Below are 20,498 nucleotides of genomic sequence, written 5' to 3'. Positions count from 1 at the left end.
AGTTTTGGTTAAAATGTTCTCCTTGGAACCTGTAGATCCTCCAGTTGGCTTAGTGTGAACGTTGACCATTGAGCCATGCTGGAAGACCTAGATGTTCTTATAAAGATATTCTCTGAGGTTAAAAATAGCACTTTCATGAAGGTCCTGTGCCCCTAACTTCAGCAAATGTGGTTGGCTGACTGTAATGGGACCAATTTTTGTTTCCATGAGTATACTGGAACAAAACTAACAGATATTGAGGGTCCACTGTAACTACTTAGACATAACTAGCAACTTGTAATTTATTTCTGCATCAGATAAGGTATAACTACATAGCTTTTTGGTCGTATCTTGTTGACTTTACTCCTTACACAATGTAATTGTAACTTTTTAGCTACTTTTTTAGTTTAAGGAGTATGGTCTACAGCAGGCATGGGCAAACTTTGGCCCTCCAGGTGTTTTGGATTTCAACTCCCACAATTCTGTTAGGAATTGTGGGAGTTGAACTCCAAAACACCTGGAGGGCTGAAGTTTCCCCATGCCTAGTATACACCAAATGATGTGGAGGAATATGGCATGGAGGAAGAATATCACATGCTTCAAGTCCTGGTCAGAGAAAGTAGAACCCATAAATCTAGGCTCTTAGATCTTTTCCAGAAACTAAGACAATATTTTTTGTGAGCCCAAGAACCCTGTCTCCTAATTTAGGATTCGATTTAATTTGTTTTCTTCCCAAAGCACCAACCTCAGCGGACACTACACCAGGACCTCCAAGGAGCTTTTGACAACCTGAAGGAACGTCTCAAGGCAGCTGAGGAGGAGCTCAGGAGCTTCCAGGAGAAGGGAGGAGAAGTGGCAAGCCAGGTAAAGGGCTGTTTCATTTTGGTGTTTACTTCAGTTCCTCTAAAGCAATGGTTCTCAACCTGTGGGTCCCCGGGTGTTTTGGCCTACAACTCCCAGAAATCCCAGCCAGTTTACCAGCTGTTAGGATTTCTGGGAGTTGAAGGCCAAAACATCTGGGGACCCACAGGTTGAGAACCACTGCTCTAAAGTAGTGATGAGGGAACCCCCAGCTTATAGATCTCACCTGAGTTGTGGAGGGTTCCCGTTTGACTTGCCTTTGCTGGTTGAGGAGCTGGAAGACTGAAAAAGCATATTTCCCCCAAGCTTTGTCAAACAGTGCATAGGCTAATCCCACATGAGGATGGGAAGCACATCAAGGAAGAGTGGGGTTATGTTAATCAAGTTGCTCTCTTGTTTGGGAGCATCTTTGCTTTATTTCTCCAGGTGACAAACATCTAAATGAGAAAGTAATAGCTCTGAATCTCCCAACATCTAGGATTCTGTGATTTCAAGACAGTTGAGAATAGGGTGACTTTGAGGTCTCTCATTCGTAGGGTTGCCATAAGTTGACTTGATAGAGTTGAAAAAGATCTCGTGGGCCATTCAGTCCAACCCCCTACCAAGAAGCAGGAAAATCACATTCAAAGCACCCCAACAGATGGCCATCCATCCTCTGCTTAAAAGCCTCCAAAGAAGGAGCCTCCACCACACTCCAAGGCAGAGAGTTCCATGGCTGAACAGCTCTAACAGTCAAGAAGTTCTTCCTAATGTTCAGGTGGAATCTCCTTTCCTGTAGTTTGCAGCCATTGTTCCATTGCGTCCTAGGCTCCAGGGCAGCAGAAACAAGCTTGCTCCCTCCCTATGACTTCCTCTCATGGCCCTCCTCATGTCTCCTCTCAGCCTTCTCTTCTGCAGGCTAAACATGCCCAACTCTTTAAGCCACTCCTCATAAGGCTTGTTCTCCAGACCCTTGATAATTTGAGTCACCCTCCTCTGGACACATTCCAGCTTCCTTCAACCATGGTGCCCAGAATTGGACACATTTTTCCAGGTGTGATCTGACCAAGGAAGAACGGAGGGATAGCATGACTTCCCTGAATCTAGGCACTAGACTCCTATTTATGCAGGCCAAAATCCCATTGGCTTTTTTTTTTTGCTGCTGCACCACAATGTTCGCTCATGTTCACCTTTCTGTCCAGGAGGACTCCAAGATCTTTTTCATACATACTGCTGTTGAGTCAGGCATCATTCCCCATTCTGTATCTTTGCATTTCATTTTTTTCTGCCTAAGTGGAGTATCTTCCATTTGTCCCTATTGAACTTCATTTTGTTAGTTTCGGCCAATCATCTCTCTAACCTGTTCAGATCATTTTGAATTCTGCTCCTGTCTTCTGGAGTGTTGGCTCTCCCTCCCAATTTGGTGTTGTCTGCAAACTTGATGATTGTGCCATCTAACCCTTCATTAATAAAGTCATTAATAAAGATGTTGAATAGGACCAGGTCCAATACATTAAAAACAAAAGAGGCAAATTCTACCATGAGGGAGGAACAGCCAGACATCTATGACTGCTTCCCAACATCTACTTAATAGAAGAGTCACCCTGAGCAGAACTAATACTTGCACCAAAATGACAAAACAACCCATCTAATTTTTGTTGTCCCTCCTTCTCCAACTCCTCTCTCTCATAGGAGACTGGCCTTCCACTTGAGAAAACTATGGGAAGTCAAGAGCGTTTGATTCATCAAATGACAAGATGCCTTCAGAGCAAGGAAAAGCTGTTACAGGTGACTTGGGGTCAGGGAGAAGAAGCTGGCATTTCAGGTCACAAGTGGTCACTTCTCGTGTTTCTTTCATTCCTTTCTCACAAGGGCACCAAAGGAATGAATGCGTCATCAGAGGCCCAAGGTTGCTGCTTTTTGGCAGGATTCCTGAGCCCACTGAATCAGACAAAATCCAGCAGGGGACGTTTATGATTATTTGGCAAACTCCCTCTGAATAATCTTTCTAAGAAAACCCTGTGACAGGGTCATAAAAATCAGAAATAATGTGAAGGCACACAACAAGAATGCAATGTTGATCCTGTGGAATTCTACCTGGCCATAAGAAATGAGGAGGCTGAGATTCAAATGTGGGAAATTTGCTAGGTGCCCTTTTGGCTTGACTTTCAGTCTGGCCTATCGCTGTAGTGTTGTGAGGATGGAATAGTGGTGCCTGCAAAGGTTTCTATATGTTGGGTAGGATGTTAGCTGTACTGTGTCCTCCCAGCTGGGATGCAAAGCTAGGAGGCGTCCTGAAACTGGGCAGAAAAGCAAATAATAATAATAATAATAATAATAATAATAATAATATCATCTTTATTTATACCCAGCCACCATCTCCCCCAAAGGGGTCTCGGAGCGGCTTACTTGAGGCCAAGCCCAATGATACATTACAGCAAAATAACATACAGATCAACAAGAAATAACATCACAATGGAATACAAAACATTCAAGTAAAATAAGCAGTGCAAAATAACATAACAAAAAATCAAACACAGTGGGCAGGCCAAATTCATAACACAAAATGATAAAACTCTGGATGAGATAGCAGTGAAAAGGTATATTTATGAAGGAGAAGTTTCTCAAGTCTCCACTAGTAATTTTTTTGTATATTATTCAGATTACTTCCTGTATTGTATAGTATGTGTGTGTTGGTATGCCGTTTTCCTTAACTCTATGTTGTGGGAGGGACTGCAGACCATGTGACCAGATCTGGGGGCTATTCATCTCAGACTCCATTTTAGAAATCAGTAGAAACAGGCTGCTTTAGAGACACCATTAGGGCAACAATATATACAACAGTCTCTTTGAATTCAAGTCTCTTTGAATTGACACAAATAACAGAGGAAATAAAACAGTCCTTTTAAATAGTCTTTAAATATGACTCATGCCTTAAAATGACCAAGCTTCAAGAGAACTGTCAGCCAGCACTCTCTTCACTGTCCAAAGAAAAAGTAGCAGTTAAAACCATTGGTCCCAGCAGCAAGCCAATCAGAACTCTGGATCTTGGCATGATCAGCCAATCAGCTGCTAACTCAGGACTATGTCTGTTCTTGTTTTTATTGTATTTTAAAGTTAATTGTATTGTTTTAATCTACTGCTGTAAACCCAAATTGGGAGTAGCGGTATACAAGTCAAATAAATAAAAATAAAATAAATAAATATGCCTCTCCAGTCAATCCGCCACATCATGGCATCCTTTTTCAAATCCTCACATCAAGCACACAACATTGTGGTTGCAATATTTCTAGTATGAAACAAATGATAGAGGTCAACAAGCAAAACAGGCCATGGGGAAATACCAGCTGTTGTAGAGTTGATCATTAAAACACATCAGCATGTAGTTGAATTATAAATTAATATTATATCTAAAATAATAATAATAATTAATAACAAAAACTAACAAGAGAAAGGAAGTAAGAGGCGTGGAAGGATCTCAGGGCTCTTCAGAAGGTCTCTATATATGTGTGTCTTCATATCATATAGTTGATATGTCCAACCCCATGACATGCAATCAAAGCCCTCCCAACATATGGATATCTAGATTATGTTTGAAAACTCCCAAGAGGGAGACTCCACCACACTTCAAGGCAAGCATATTCTTCCTCTTTTCTAGGATTGTCTGGTGATCTTGCAGTCTCTTGGGACTCCAGGGACCAAGCCTTCTGTGTTGGAAGCCTTGACCAAGCAAATGGCCCAGCGCCTGAAGGACAGAGACCAAGTGTTAGAGGTGAGCAAGATCTCTGCCAAGAGTGAGCATGCTGTAGTAGTTTGAACATTGGTTCAGAGTTTGATCCCTTGCTCAGTCATGGAAACTCACTGAGAGATCACAGGTGAGTCACACACTCCCAGGCCAAGAAAAGAAAGGCTTCCTTAAGCCAAAAAAAACTTATTCAACAACAAAAGGTTAGGCATCATTGACTGTTTGGGATTGGAGAAGTGTGAACCTGTGTAATAGTAGAGTTTCGAGTCATTATATATGTTTTCAACCAAAACTCTGAATTTCCCTGGTATCAAGGTGAGTAACTATCCGGCCTGGGGAATTATGTAAATTATAGACCCAAAGCAATTTATTTTGAAGTCTGGATTACTGATCTTCTGCTACTGGTAAAGGTAAAGGTTTCCCCTGACATTAGGTCTAGTCGTATCCGATTCTGTGGGGTAGTGCTCATCTTCATTTCTAAGCTGAAGAGTTGACGTTGCCCATAGACACCTCCAATGTCATGTGGCCAACATGACTGCATGGAATGCCGTTACCTTCTCGCAGAAGCGGTATCTATTGATCTCACATTTGCATGTTTTCGAACTGTTACGTTGGCAGAAGCTGGGGCTAACAGCAGGAGCTCACCCTTGGTTCGAACTGACAACCTTTGGGTCAGCAAGTTCAGCAGCTCAGTGGTTTAACCTGCTGCCCCACCAGGGTAGCCTTTCCGCTTTCAGTAGACCTTGACTTATCTGTTTCCCTGCTCCAAATAGGCCATTTGTTTCACAGATTTTCATGTTTTTCATCTCTGGTCTTTCTTCTCCTTCTGTGTTGTTTCTACCCAACAGAAGACATTATCTGGCAATTTCTTGGCCCTGGAGTCAGTCCATCGTGAAGTGAAGCACCTCCAAGAGGCCCTGAAAGATAAAGATGCCGACTTGGCAAGACTTCACGCTGCCCTGCGCACAGGCGAGGAGACGCTGCATGTATGGATAGAGCGGTTAATGTTGGAGACAAGGGAAGGAGGAGGGTCTGGGAGTGTCGTGGACATTTAAGTCATGGTGCCATGCTATGAGGCAATCCATTCCACTTCTGGCCTTTTCCTGCAGGCAGGGTTGCATTTTTTTTTTTTGGAAGTTGGCTTATATATTTTGGGGGCGGGGACGGGGCTGCATGTGGAATTTTGAGCTGAATCTGACACTCCATAGCAGGATTTTGAACATTTCATCAAAGATACGGAATAGGGGACGATTCCTGGCTTGACATCAGTATGCGTGAAAAAGATTTTGGAGTCCTCGCAGACAACAAGTTAAACATGAGCCAGCAATGTCATGCAGCAGGAAGAAAAAGCAAAAACAAAATGCCAATGGTGCTTTTGTCTCCATAAATAGTATCCTAGTGTCTAGATCCAGGGAAGTCATGCTACTCCTCTATTCTGCCTTGGTCAGACCACACCTGGAATCATACTGTGTCCAGTTCTGGGCACTGCAATTGAAGGGAGATGTTGACAAGCTGGAATGTGCCCAGAGGAGGACAACTAAAATGATCAAAGGTCTGGAGAATAAGCCCTATGAGGAGCAGCTTAAAGAGCTGGGCATGTTTAGCCTGCAGAAGAGAAGGCTGAGAGGAGACATGATGAGGGCCATGTATAAATATGTGAGGGGAAGTCATAGGGAGGAGGGAACAGGCTTGTTCTGCTGCTCTGGAGACTAGGATGCTGAACAATGGCTTCAAACTACAAGAAAGGAGAGTCCACCTAAACATGAGGAAGAACTTCCTGACTGTGAGAGTTGTTCAGCAGTGGAACTCTCTGCCCTGGAGTGTGGTGGAGGCTCCTTCTTTGGAAGCTTTTAAGCAGAGGATGGATGGCCATCTGTTAGGGTGCTTTGAATGCCATTTTCCTGCTTCTGGGTAGGGGGTTGGACTGGATGCCCCACGAGATCTCTTCCAATTCTGTGTTTCTATGTTAGCATTCCTTTCATTACAAAAATTCCCAGTTAGCTTTCTAAACCTCAAGGCCAATAAAGTCATAAATCTGCCTTTATAAATGGGGTGTTGTTGTCTTGTAGAGCTAGGCTGATATAGGTTTGAGTGTTGGATTAAATTTCTAGGAGACTGGGATTTGCATTCCCACTCAGCAAGTCACATTCTCTCAGCCTCACAGACAATGGCAAACTTTCTCTTGAAGTGATCTTCCCAAGAAAACCCTGTGATAAGGCCACCTTAGGGCTGCAACTGGGAGGCACACATAAACAAGATGTGTCATGCTTCACGAAGAATTTGGTTGGTCTTGAATATCGTCATGGGATCCGTAGTCCAACTTAATTCCACTTGCAGGCCTTCCTAGTGGTCTCATTTCATCTTGTTTCCCTTCTGCATTTCTCTCTTTCCTGGTATGTCAATAACATCATGTGCCCTTCTCAGCCTTTTTTAAAAGCTCCATTGTTCTTGCAAAACTAGCCTGGATTTTTCCATGGTGGGAAAGACAGTCCTAGATACGAAATCTCTGCTTGGTTAGCAGTCTGGGGTTTGTGGTTGCTGGGAGACAAAGGCCCAGAAGCCATAGGACAAAAGATCACTCCACTGACCGGACAGCCTGGCACTATTTTAGCTCCTGTAATTGTTCTTTTCTTTTTCTGCAGGCGTTGCGTGAGGTGCTGCACCAAAAGGAGCTGGAGATCCAGCGTCTGGAATCGCTGGGCGCCTCCGCCCGGGACTCCTGGCAACAGCACGACCAGACCTGGCTCCTGACTTTGAAGGAGAAGGAGACCTTGGTCAAAGCCCTCCAGGAGGCCCTGAGCAGCAGCAACAAGGATGTGGAAGTAGGTGGTCAATATTTGAAAATGCATGGGTAAAAATCGCGAGACATCCAAAGGCACCAGGAAACAGGACTTCTGAACGGAATCTAGGAGTCTTAGCAGACCACAGGCTGCTAATGTGGTTTTTATTTATCATGGCATAAGCAAATTGAGGGTACAGCTGTAATGTATTTAAAACCACAAACAAAAATAAAAACTGGGCATTATACTCAATGTCCTTTGACCAGAAGCTGGCCACTTGGAGTGCCTCTGGTGTTGCTATAAGAAGGTCCTCCACTGCACATGTGGCAGGGCTCAGACTGCATTGTAATAGGTGGTTTGTGGTTTGCTCTTCTCTGCACTCACATGTCGTGGACTCCACTTTGTGGCCCCATTTCTTAAGGTTGGCTCTGCACTTTGTGCTACCTGAGCGCAGTCTGTTCAGCACCTTCCAAGTGTTCTGTGGGCCCAGGAGGTATCAGCCATGGATTGAGGCTCCGGCCTTTAGCCTGCCACTTTTGGACTCTTGCTTGCTGAGGTATTCCTGCAAGTTTCTCTGTAGATCTTAGAAAGCTATTTCTTGATTTAAGATGTTGGCGTGCTGGCTGATATCTGAACAGGGGATGGGCCGGAGATGTCACTGCCTTGGTGCTTTCATTATTGGCTGCTACTTCCCGATGGATGTCAGGTGGTGCAATACCGACTAAACAGCTTATTTATTTATTTATTTATTTATTTATTTATTTATATTCCGCCCTTCTCACCCCGCAGGGGACTCAGGGCGGATTACAATGTACACATATATGGCAAACATTCAATGCCAAAGATACACAACAGATATATTTCTCCAGTGGTGTGGGGCATAGACATCCTGTGATAATGCAGCATGTCTCATTAAGAGCCACACCCACTGGTTTAACATGATGAGATATATTCCACACTGAGCATGCGTACTCAGCAGCAGAATAGCAAAGCACAAGGGCAGATGTCTGGTTGTGATACTTAGGTTGTGCCAGTCAGCTTTTGTATGATATTATTTCTAGTGCCCACTTTTTGCTTGATGTTCAGGCAGTGCTTCTTGTAGGTCAGAGTACGGTCCAGGGTAACTCCCAGGTATTTGGGTGTGCTGCAATGTTACAATGGGATTCCTTCCCAGGTAATCCTCAGAGCTCGAGATGCTTGTCTGTTCTTAAGGTGAAAAGCACATGACTGTGTTTTGGATGGATTAGGAATCAGCTGATTTTTTCCTGTAATAGGCAGTAAGGGCACCTAGAGCTTCAGAGAGCTTCTGTTTAACCATTTTAAAGCTCCCTGCTTGAGTGGTGATGGCACAATCGTCAGCATAGATGAAACTCTCTGTTCCTTCTGGAAGTGGCTGATGATTTGTGTAAATATTAAACAGTGTGATGCAGCAGCTGAAAAAGCCAATGCACTTCTACACTGCATCAATAAGAGTTTAGGGTCGAGATTGAAGAAAGTCACAGTCCCACCGTATTCTGCTTTGGTCAGGCTTCACTTGGAACACTGTTTCCAGTATTGACGAACTGGAACATGTTCAGAGGAGAGTGGCCAAAATGGTAAAAGGTCTCAAAACCTTAGGAGGAGCAGTTCAGGAAACTGGGTATGTTTAGCTTGAAAAAGGACCCAATTGTGATGTGTTTGTAGGGGGAAGCTTAGAAACCAGGTGAATGAATGCTGGTGCTCATCCTTCTTGTGGATAACTGGGATCTTGGCATTATTCATCTCCTTCCATTAAGCATATCTTCTAGATTGCAGATCAAGGGAAGTAATAGTCCTTCTGAGAAGAGGGGACATGATAGACATGTTTCAATATTTGAAACAATGTCACCTTGAGGAAGGGACAAGCCTGCTTTCTGCTGCCCTGGAGACTTGGACGTGGAGCAATGGATTCAAACGGCAGGAAAAGAGATACCACCTAAACATTAGGAAGAACTTCCTGATGTCAAGAACTGTTTGGCAGTGAAATATGCTACCTCAAAGTAAAGTGGGTTTCTGTCTCTGGAGGTTTTTAAAGCAGAGTTTGGATAGCCATCTGGTGGGTAGTGCTTTGGTTGTCCCTTGTGGTCTCCTCCAATTTTATGATTCTATGATCTTGGAAGCTAAGCAGGTTCAGCCCTGGTTAGTACTTGAATGGGAGATCACCAACCAATGGGAAGTGCTCTGGGCTACTTTTCAAAGGAAGGAACTGGTAAAATTATCTCTGTGTCTTCCTTGCCTAAGAAAACAACAGAGAGTCCTCGAGTTACAAACATCTGACTTACAAATGACCCATAGTTACAAACGGGACTGAGACAAAAGTGGGGGAAATCTACCTCTAGGAAGGGAAATTCGCTCCTGGAAGAGTTATCATGGGGAAAAGGTGTCTTAACTGAAGTTTTATCACTAATCCTTGTTTCCACAATCCAAATTTTTTCAAAATTGAATTCTCACAGGGACAGAAAGTGAAGTTTGTTATGCTATCTGAACAGGGGCACAGATAGCAAAACAAACACCGCAAGGGTGTTAACCCTTCCCTATGCTACCCAAACTAAATAAAATATATTTTTGACTGGAGTTACACTTAAAAATGAAGCTGTTCCGATTTACATGCAAATTCAACTTAATAACAAACTTACAGAATGTATCTTGTCTGTAACTCGGGGACTGCCTATAATGGGATAGATTTCGGTTCTCATTGACAAAGAGTGGTTATTATTGATTTATATTTATTTATACCTCGCTTTATCTCCCCAAAAGGGAGATAAAGCAACCTCTCTTATGTGTTTCTTCCCCCATCCGTCTTACTTCCATTCTTCACCATGTGTGTTCATGTGTGTCTTTGTGTGTGTCTTCAAGGCCCTGGCAAACTCCTTCAACAGCCCGCACTTTGCCCCAGGGCTGCTCCAGCAAATCCACGAAAAGGAAAACCTCCTGACCCAGTCCTTAGCTGAACAGGAACAGATCCAAGCCCAGTGGCAAAGACGCCTACAGGAAACCGAAAAGGCAGCAGCTGCTCGGGAGCAAGAACTTCAGGTATCCATGGTATCTAATGGGTGCAAATGTGGATTGGGTGGTGGCACAGCTGGAACTCACTCTGCTCCCCGGATTTGGACTGCTGACCTTTCAGTTAGCAAGTTTAGCAGCTCAGCCTTTTGAATAAAAATAAAGTAAAAAATAAAGTAAAAACGATATCCATTTTAATGGTAGGAACATAAATTAAAAACTTATTTCTCTACATACAGGCTCAACTTCGTCAGTTTGGCCAGGATGCCCAAGAACGGGCCCAAGAAACTGAGAAGCTACGCCGGCGCTTGGCAGAAGCAGAAGAGAAACTGGCCCAGGAGGCTACAGCACTGGAGGAGCATCGCAGCCAGCTGGCTTTACTTCGGCAGATGGGAGATGTGAAGGATCGTGCACTTGGGGTGAGCCCAAAGGGGGAAAGTAGGGAGAAAACCTGGGGGAAAGAACTGGAAGGCAGGATACAAAGGGACCTTGAAGACAACAGGAGGCTGGTAATACAAAAGAAACTAGGTGGTTTTTTGAATGATTCCACCTGAACATTAGGAAGAACTTCCTGATGGTAAGAGCTGTTCAACAGTGGAACTTTGGAGTCTGGTGGAAGCTCCTTCTTTGGAAGCTTCTCAACAGAAGATGTATGGCCATCTGTTGGGTGCTTTGATTGTGCTTTTCTTGCATGGCAGAATGTGGTTGGACAGGATGGCCCATAATTGGTCTCTTCCAATTATGATTCTATGACTTTCCCATAGTCACACTGTGCTTGAATCGTGCTTGAATCGTGACTGTATTGTGTCTTTTCATTGATGAGGAAAACCCATCAACGAAGCCATTTCCATCAAAGGTGGCCTTCTGCAGCTGGCAGATGGCAGTTTTGTCAGTGCCGATTGTGCTTAAGTACAGGCCAAGGTCTTTAGGCACTGCACCCAGTGTGCTGCTGTACTATACCCTGTTAGTAGCTAATAATAATAACACTATGTAACAAAATTTGGGGGGAAAATGGTTGAGAAACACTGATCTAACCTAATGAAAAAGGCCAACTCAGTCTCCGAAAAAAGTGCAATTCATATTATAGATACTAGATGGAGGAGATGTGCTGAGTATGGAAAACACCCCTTGCTAAATGCTGCAATACAGCATGCAAACCACTGTCAAGAGAGGGAGAAAATTTTACAACAAGCACTAAGCAATAGGCTAACTGCTGCCTTATTTTGCTCCTGTTCCTGGTTTGAAAGTGTTATTTCCTGCTTGTGTAGTACTTACCTTGAAGGAGCCCCCGGTAGCGCAGCAGGATAAACCGCTGAGCTGCTGATCAAAAGGTTGGTGGTTTGAATCTGGGGTAGCGGGATGAGCTCCTGCTGTTAGCCCCAGCATCTGCCAACCTAGCAGTTCGAAAACATGCAAATGTTGAGTAGATTAATAGGTACCACTTTGGCAGGAAGGTAACGGCATTCCATACAGTCATGTTAGCCACATGACTTTGGAGGTGTCTACGGACAATGCCGGCTCTTCAGCTTAGCAGTGGAGATGAGCACCACCCCCCAGAGTCAGACACGACTAGACTTAATGTATCCGGTTTCTTCCTCCTGCAGAATTCTGGGGTTTGTCGTTTTGTGAGGCTGCTAAAGGCTCCTCCCTAAATTACAAACCCCAGAATTGTGCTGGAGGCAGCAAACGGATTTAAAGAGGATTCATTTTCTAGTGTGATGAAGTAGTTGATGAAATATTCATTGAAAAACTATAGCAAAATGTACTGCAGGATGTCCCGCAAAATGCATGTTTTTGCAGTTTAATAAACTTTTTCCATGTTTTTATGATAGAACCAATTTGGGAAATTACATTCATAACAGGAACAAAAATGGTGTTACATAGTGTCATTTCCGTTTACTATCTGTTGAAAATTCTCCAGCTTCAGTGGCAGGGAAAGAATTAACAAAATAAGGCAGCACATAGCCTATTAGGTTGTTGTAGGTTTTTTCGGGCTATATGGCCATGTTCTAGAGGCATTTTCTCCTGACGTTTCGCCTGCATCTATAGCAAGCATCCTCAGAGGTAGTGAGTTCTATTGGTAGTGAGTTAGGCTATTGCTTAGTGCTTGCTGTTAAATTTTCTCCCTCTCTTGACAGTGCTTTGCATGCTGTATTGGAGCATTTAGCAAGGGGTGTTTTCCACACTCAGCACATCTCCTCCATCTAGTGCCTATAATATGAATGGCACTTTTTCCGAGACTGAGTAGGCCTCTTTCATTGGGTTAGATCAGTGTTTCTCAATCATCCTAATGCCGCGACTCCTTAATACAGTTCCTCATGTTGTGGTGACCCCCAACCATATTTTCATTGCTACTTCATGATTGTAGTGTTGCTGCTGTTATGAATCGCAATGTAAATATCTGATATGCAGGATGTATTTTCATTCACTGGACCAAATTTGGCACAAATACCTGATATGCCCAAATTTGAATACTGGTGGGTTTGGGGGGGGGGGGGGATTGATTGATTTTGTCATTTGGGAGTTCTAGTTCCTGGGATTTGTAGTTCACCTACGCTCAAATTGCATTCTGAACTCCAACGATGGAATCAAACCAGACTTGGCACACAGAACTCCCATAACCAACAGAAAATACTGTGTTTTCTGATGGTCTTTGACGACCCCTCTGACACCCCCTCACAGACCCGCCCCTAGGGATCCTGACCCCCAGATTGAGAAACACTGGTGTAAATCATCAAATCGGACTTGGCACACAGAACTTCCATGACCAACAGAAAAAACTGGGTTTGGTGGGCATTGACCTTGAGTTTTGGAGTTGTAGTTCACCTACATCCAGAAAGCACTGTGGGCTCAATGATGGATCTGGGCCAAACTTGACATAGATACTCACTATGCCCCAATGTGAACACTGATGGAGTTTGGGGAAAATAGGCCTTGACATTTGGGAGTTGTAGTTACTTGGATTTGTAGTTCAACTACAATCAAAGAGCATTCTGAACCCCACCAATGATAGAAGTGAGCCAAACTTACCACACAGAACCCCCATGACCAACAGAAAATACTATGTTCTGATTTTATATTGTTGCGCTGTTTATTTATATTGGTTTTGTATCTTATGTTATTTATTTTCTTATTTTCTATTGTGTTCTTGTGTTACATTGTTTTACTTTATTGACAGGCATGGCTTCATGTAAGCCGCCCTGAGTCCCCTTGAGGAGATGATGGCGGGGTATAAATAAATTATTATTATTATTATTATTATGGTTTCTTATGGGCTTTGGCAACCCCTCTGACACCCACTCATAACCCCTCTGGGGGTCCCGACCCCCAGGTTGAGAAACACTGCATTAGATTTAGCTTTAGGGCTTGAGAGCTGCTTCTGAGGAGTTCTGTTTCCTTTCTGGCAGACGCTTCTGCGGGAGGGAGAGGAAAAGGACCGGATCCTATGGCGATGGCAAGAGCGCTGGTTGAGAGGGCTGAAGCAGGTCCCAGGGAGACAAGGTAGGCAACGGGAAGAAGTGGAGATTTTAAGAATGAGTAAAGGTAAAGGTTTTCCCTTGAGGGGCCGACCAAGGGCAAGATGGATAGATGGCATCCCTGAAGTGACTGGATTGACCTTAGAATCATAGAATCAAAGAGTTGGAAGAGACCTCATGGGCCATCCAGTCCAACCCCCTGCCAAGAAGCAGGAATGTTGCATTGAAATCACCCCTGACAGATGGCCATCCAGCCTCTGTTTAAAAGCTTCCAAAGAAGGAGCCTCCACCACACTCCGGGGCAGAGAGTTCCACTGCTGAATGGCTCTCACAGTCAGGAAGTTCTTCCTTGTGTTCAGATGGAATCTCCTCTCTTGTAGTTTGAAGCCATTGTTCCACGTCCTAGTCTCCAGGGAAGCAGAAAACAAGCTTGCTCCCTCCTCCCTGTGGCTTCCTCTCACATATTTATACATGGCTCCCATATCTCCTCTCAGCTTTCTCTTCTTCAGGCTAAACATGCCCAGCTCCTTAAGCCGCTCCTCATAGGGCTTGTTCTCCAGACCCTTGATCATTTTAGTCACCCTCCTCTGGACACATTCCAGCTTGTCAATATCTCTCTTGAATTGTGGTGCCCAGAATTGGACACAATATTCCAGGTGTGGTCTAACCAAAGCAGAATAGAGCATGGGTAGCATGACTTCCCTAGATCTAGACACTATGCTCCTCTTGATGCAGGCTAAAATCCCATTGGCTTTTTTTGCCGCCACATCACATTGTTGGCTCATGTTTAACTTATTGTCCACGAGGACTCCAAGATCTTTTTCACACCTACTGCTCTCAAGCCAGGCGTCCCCCATTTTGTATCTTTGCATTTCGTTTTTCCTGCCAAAGTGGAGTATCTTGCATTTGTCCCTGTTGAACTTCATTTTGTTAGTTTTGGCCCATCTAATCTGTCAAGATCGTTTTGAATTCTGCTCCTGTCCTCTGGAGTATTGCCCCCCCCCCCTCCCAATTTGGTGTCGTCTGCAAACTTGATGATCATGCCTTTTAGCCCTTCGTTTAAGTCATTAATAAAGATGTTGAACACCTTGAAGGAGCTGGAGGTGGTGACAGTTGACAGGGAGTTCTGGCGTGGGCTGGTCCATGAGATTACAAAGAGTCAGAAGCGACTGTAGGAATGAACAAGTTAGTAAAACATAAATTCATGTTTGCAAGACTGTTCTTCGAGGAGCAGAACAATTCCATAGGAACCTTAATGAAGCTTGCAAACAACTTGACTGTATTGTTTATTTTCATTCCAGGCCTGTCTCTTCTGCCTTCCACCTAAATCCACTTGCACCTGACCTTAAGATGTCCAGGGAATCAAGAATGGATAGACACTGATTATCCAAAACACTGCACAGGAAGAAAGGAAGACACTGTCATTTATTTCAGAAGGGGAATCTGGTGGAGTCGACTTCTCTTCTTCAATTTATGGGGGAGTGAATGTTGAGAGGATGCTGGAGATAAGCTCTCTCAGGGTACAAACTATGTCTTGGAAGCACACTGCCTACATGGAATAACAAGTTTAAAACTGCTTGAATTTGGAGTCTCTTATTTTTGGTGGTGACTTGGTCTGTGAACCATTCAAGGGGAGGGCCACAAGGGACACAGGGAGAGTTCAGAGAATGGGGACGTTCAGAGAAAGGAACCGGCAGAACCCCCTTGCCTGAGAAACCCCTATGAAATTTATTGGGTCACTGTAAGTTGACTTAAAGGACACATACATACTGTATTTCTTTAATTCTAAAACACACCTTCCCCCATATAAACATGTCTAAAAATGGGATGCATCAATAGAATCACACAGTTTTTTCCCCTGTTGGTGGTACTGAAATGTTTGTGTGCATCTTACAAATGACACACCAAAGGTGGCTTTTTTGTGGTGGTGGGTGGATGGGAACATCTAAAATTCCAGAATCTGAAACCAAAATACGCCATTGCCCATTTTGAACTCCAATTTCATCACTGCATCATAGTTGCTGTCAATTTTTGGTGTGCTAAAAATAGGGTGTTTTTGTTTCCTCACATAATAGTTGCACCCCCATTTGAGGCTCTCCCTCCCTCCCTTTCTTCAAAGACAAGGCCTATAAACTGAGTTCTCTAAAGCTCTGCTTTTCCCTCCTTCCTCGGAAGCCTTAAGGCAGTTTTAAAAACCTGAAATTGAGGTCTCTTGAGCTTCAGAGTTTTCCTCCTTCCTCAAAGGGCTCCATTCCAGGTTCTGTGAACTGCAAAAGCCTCAGGGGAAGGAAGGAGGAGAGAGAGTAAGTGCTCTTATAGAATCAAAGAGTTGGAAAAGACCTCATGGGCCATCCAGTCCAACCCCCTGCCAAGAAGCAGGAACATTGCATTCAAATCACCCTTGACAGATGGCCATCCAGCCTCTGTTTAAAAGCTTCCAAAGAAGGAGCCTCCACCATACTCCAGGGCAGAGAGTTCCACTGCTGAATGGCTCTCACAGTCAGGAAGTTCTTCCTCATGTTCAGATGGAATCGCTTTTCTTGTAGTTTGAAGCCATTGTTCTGTGTCCTAGTCTCCAGGGAAGCAGAAAATAAGCATGCTCCCTCCTCCCTGTGGCTTGCTCTCACATATTTATACATGGCTATCATATTTCCTCTCAGCCTTCTCTTCTTCAGGCTAACCATGCCCAGCTCCTTAAGCCACTCCTCATAGGGCTTGTTCTCCAGACCCTTGATCATTTTAGTCGCCCTCCTCTGGACACATTCCAGCTTGTCAATATCTCTCTTGAATTGTGGTGCCCAAAATTGGACACAATATTTTAGGTGTGGTCTAACCAAAGCCGAATAGAGGGGTAGCATGACTTCCCTAGAGAACTCCAAGAAGTAAACTCTAGACTAGGTGCCTGTTGATTCTGGACCGGCCAGGTTGTCCGGATGCGTGACCACCGTCTCCCAAAGCAGTTGCTCTACTCTGAACTCAAGTATGGAAAATGGAATGTTGGTGGGCAGGAAAAGAGATTTAAAGATGGGCTCAAAACCAACCTTAAAAACTCTGGCATAGACACTGAGAACTGGGAAGCCCTGGCCCTTGACTGCTCTAGCTGGAGGTCAGCTGTGACCAGCAGTGCTGTAGAATTTGAAGTGGCACAAATGGAAGGCAAAAGAGAGAAATGTGCCAAGAGGAAAGCGCATCAAGCCTGACTGGGACCGCCTTCCACCTGGAAACCAATGCCCTCACTGCGGGAGAACATGCAGGTCAAGAATAGGGCTCCACAGTCACCTACATATACCCACCACCAGTAAACCGATCTTGGAAGACAATCCTACTCGGACAATGAGGGATCGCCTAAGTAAGTCAGTAAGGAGAAGAGTGAACCACAGACCACTTACTACAATGCGGTCTGAGCCCTGCCACACGCACAACACCAGAGGCACTCCCAAGTGGCCAGCTACTGGTCCAAGGAAATGTAGCATAATGCCAATTTTTAACTTTGTGGTTTTTCATACATTTTAACCGTACCCTCAACGCACTTCTGACACAATAAATAAACAAATAAACAAATTACAAATCACATGATTCCATAAAAATGAGCCATGGCTATTGAAAGTCCAAACTGCATGAATTCTACAATGTAGAAGCGACCTTAGTTGAGATTAACCAATAGAATTCAATCTTCTATTTGTTTCTGCTGCATCTAGCTATCATCCCACGCCAGAAAATGAGGAAGAGGCGCAAAACTCAGTTTAGAATCAGTTTTAATAAATCTGTATGGTTCCTATAATTTTTTGAAAAAATTCTGTACAGAAAGAAAAAAAATCTATATACAGTACATTTTAGCAGCTCACGTGGCAATATAAAAACAGATTTAAGAACGCCCTAAAAAGGACTTAAAAGAGGGCTCCCAGAGCCATAGAAACAGTGTAAAAATGGGAGCTGTTTATTAGAGAACTGGGTTTGAAATGTACGGATTTTAAAAGTCTGCCTTTCCTAGTGGGCCTGAGCTTTGGCAGACTTGGCATCGTGACCCTATTATATATTATGAGAAAAGGTAAACGTCATTGTTCAGTGAAGGCACTTAGGAAATAAGACAGGAGAGAATTGGGTTGGCCGAAACCCCAATTGTTTCACTACATTACAAAGCATAACCATTTGAAATCTGGCAAATGCCACAAAAAGAACAGATCAGTAGACAAAATAATTTGAAAGGGAACTGGCTATCTGAATAGGGAGCGGCATCATTGAACCTGATAGAGGACAGTTAATTAATAGCATTATTGGAAAAATTGGCTAAAATAATAAATAAAAACATATTTTTAAAAAAATAAAAAATACGCAATAAGGGTAGACATAGGCAACTGGTAAACGACATTCATTCTACAATGCAGAGAGAAAGAGCAGAAAAGTATGGGTGCTGATTAAGGCATTGCACAGAGACCAAGAGAAAAGTAGGCAACCATGTGGTGATCAAGAACACAGTTGTGGGGAGAGGAAGTGTTTGGAAGACAAGATAGTCAACCAAGCAATAGTCTGAAAGAGGCTACCTGGAAGGAGTATAACAGCATCAATGTGTTCTTGAAGGCTTTCATGGCTGAAATCATTGAGTTCCCATGACTTTTCTGGGCTGTATGGCCATGTTCCCGAAGCATTGCTTCTGGAACATAGAATCATAGAGTTGGAAGAGACCTCATGGGCCATCCAGTCCAACTCACTGCCAAAAACCAGAAATATTGCATTCAAAGCACCCCTGACAGATGGCCATCCAGTCTCTGTTTAAAAGCCTCCAAAGAAGGAGCCTTCACCACACTCCAGGGCAGAGAATTCCACTGCTGAACAGCTCTCACAGTTAGGAAGTTCTTCCTAATGCTCAGATGGAATCTCCTGGGCCATACAGCCCAGAAAACTCACAGCAATCCTATAATAGGATTAGCCAATCATCCATATAAGGAATGCCACCACAGCTAGCCAAAAACTATATGGCATTGTGTTAAAAATGGTTGCCGCTGTTAAAAAAATATAAATTAACATGGCTAGTGCAATCAAGTTTCTCCAGTTGGGTATATTTGGATAATAGCAGGACAAGGAAAGCAACAGGTTAAAGAAAATGGTGCAAAATTGGCAAGTTTTCTTGTGCAAGGCCCATTTATAAAAACAACTTTGGAATGAAGGGAAGAAGGTGCATAGTAAGCTGTACTTGATACAGCAAAAAATGATAAGGACCAGGGTCATGGGAATCAACAAATTGAGGGATGGGTGCCCACTTTTGCCAGAATTATTTATTCTGGTCTGCTTTGTTCTTTTTGTTGAGAATCTTCATGAGGGATTTGTCCATGTAGTAAGGCTTCTCCAGGGAGCCGTCGTTCCGCTCCAAGTCTTCCACTGCGGAGAGAATTGAGACAAAGCTTGCTTCAGGCTTTTCCATGTTTGTTTATTTATTTACAGCATTTTTATCCTGCTCTTTTCAGCCCGAAGGCGACTCAGAGCGGCGTACAGATTGGCAGCAATTAGATGCCATGAACATACATACATACAGTTAACAACATTTAATATCACACAATAAAATTCATATAAAACCAATTAAAAATATAAAAATTAATGTCTAACCAGTTTGACTCCTTATCCATTTGCATCGTCTAATCCAGGGGTCCTCAAACTAAGGCCTGGGGGCTGGATGCGGCCCCCCAAGGTCATTTACCCGGCCTTCACTCAGGGTCAACCTAAGTCTGAAATGACTTGAAACCACACAATAACAACAACAATCCTATCGCTTCAGCCAAAAGTAGGCCCACATTGCCCATTGAAATACTAATAAGTTTATATTTGTTAAAATTGTTCTTCATTTTAATTATGGCATTATTTTTATGTGTCTTTTGCACTACAAATAAGATATGTGCAGTGTGCATAGGAATTCATTTTTTTTTTCAAATTATAATCTGGCCCTCCAACAGTTTGAGGGACTGGGACCTGGCCCTCTGTTTAAAAAGGACACCTGGTCTAATCCATTCTGTGTACATTATTTAATCATACTGTATTTATCCAATTACGCTGTTTTACCAAAAGCTTGCTCAAAGAGCCAAGTATTCACTCTTTTCTGATCTAATATCCTTGGGAAGGGAGTTCCACAGCCAAGGGGCCACCACTGAGAAGGCCCTGGTCTCTCGACCCTGCTAGATGCACTAGCGAGGAAGGCGGGACCGAGAGCAGGGCCTCCCCAGGCGATCTTAAATTCCTGAATGGTTCGTAAGGAGAGGTAAGTTCAAGGCAGTGAAGTGAGCCAAAGAGGGTAGGAAAAATACTCACGGAAACAGAGGAAGAGAGTGTCCACACACATGCTGTAGACGCTGAAGAAGCCTTGGGCTATGAGGTAGGAGCCCACCACCACCGTCTGGAGGAGAACACAATGAGAGGGTGAGGCTTCAATGAAAGAACACTTCAAATTGATGGCATTCCTTGGCTATCCCCATCCAAGTATTAACCAGACCTGAACCTGCTGATCTTGGAAGATCTGGTGCCTTCAGGGTATTAGACCATAATGTTTAACTTTTTGCCTTTGTATTAGAATTTTAAGAGACAATGTGATATAATGGTCCAAGAGTTGGACCCTGGAGAACACTGTTTGAATCCCAACCATAGAAACTCTCACTCTCTGAGCTTTATGCC

General features: G+C 43.6%; 2 protein-coding genes across 4 annotated transcripts in view; one reads left to right on the top strand and one right to left on the bottom strand.

The window, feature by feature from the left end:
• The window catches only part of LOC132765246 (uncharacterized), a 29,405-nt gene extending 13,988 nt beyond the window's left edge, over nt 1-15,417 (top strand). For all 3 annotated transcript variants that reach the window (XM_060759492.2, XM_060759491.2, XM_060759494.2), the window contains exons 3-11: nt 718-843; nt 2,512-2,607; nt 4,478-4,591; nt 5,413-5,550; nt 7,207-7,386; nt 10,219-10,395; nt 10,605-10,784; nt 13,773-13,866; nt 15,143-15,417. In XM_060759492.2, the coding sequence (XP_060615475.2) occupies nt 718-843; nt 2,512-2,607; nt 4,478-4,591; nt 5,413-5,550; nt 7,207-7,386; nt 10,219-10,395; nt 10,605-10,784; nt 13,773-13,866; nt 15,143-15,168 (1,131 nt within the window). In that variant the 3' untranslated portion in view covers nt 15,169-15,417. The remainder of the gene's footprint in view (nt 1-717; nt 844-2,511; nt 2,608-4,477; nt 4,592-5,412; nt 5,551-7,206; nt 7,387-10,218; nt 10,396-10,604; nt 10,785-13,772; nt 13,867-15,142) is intronic.
• Nucleotides 15,418-18,187: 2,770 nt separating this feature from the next.
• SLC44A4 (solute carrier family 44 member 4) overlaps nt 18,188-20,498 on the bottom strand; it is a 58,512-nt gene continuing 56,201 nt past the window's right edge. The window contains exons 20-21 of the mRNA XM_060759532.2: nt 20,139-20,223; nt 18,188-19,217 (exon numbers count right to left, since the gene is read on the bottom strand). Of these exons, the coding sequence (XP_060615515.2) occupies nt 19,111-19,217; nt 20,139-20,223 (192 nt within the window). The 3' untranslated portion in view covers nt 18,188-19,110. The remainder of the gene's footprint in view (nt 19,218-20,138; nt 20,224-20,498) is intronic.

Source organism: Anolis sagrei, chromosome 2 (assembly GCF_037176765.1).
Source record: "Anolis sagrei isolate rAnoSag1 chromosome 2, rAnoSag1.mat, whole genome shotgun sequence".
Classification (NCBI taxonomy): Eukaryota; Metazoa; Chordata; class Lepidosauria; order Squamata; family Dactyloidae; genus Anolis; species Anolis sagrei.
This window is presented reverse-complemented; position numbering and strand designations above follow the sequence as displayed.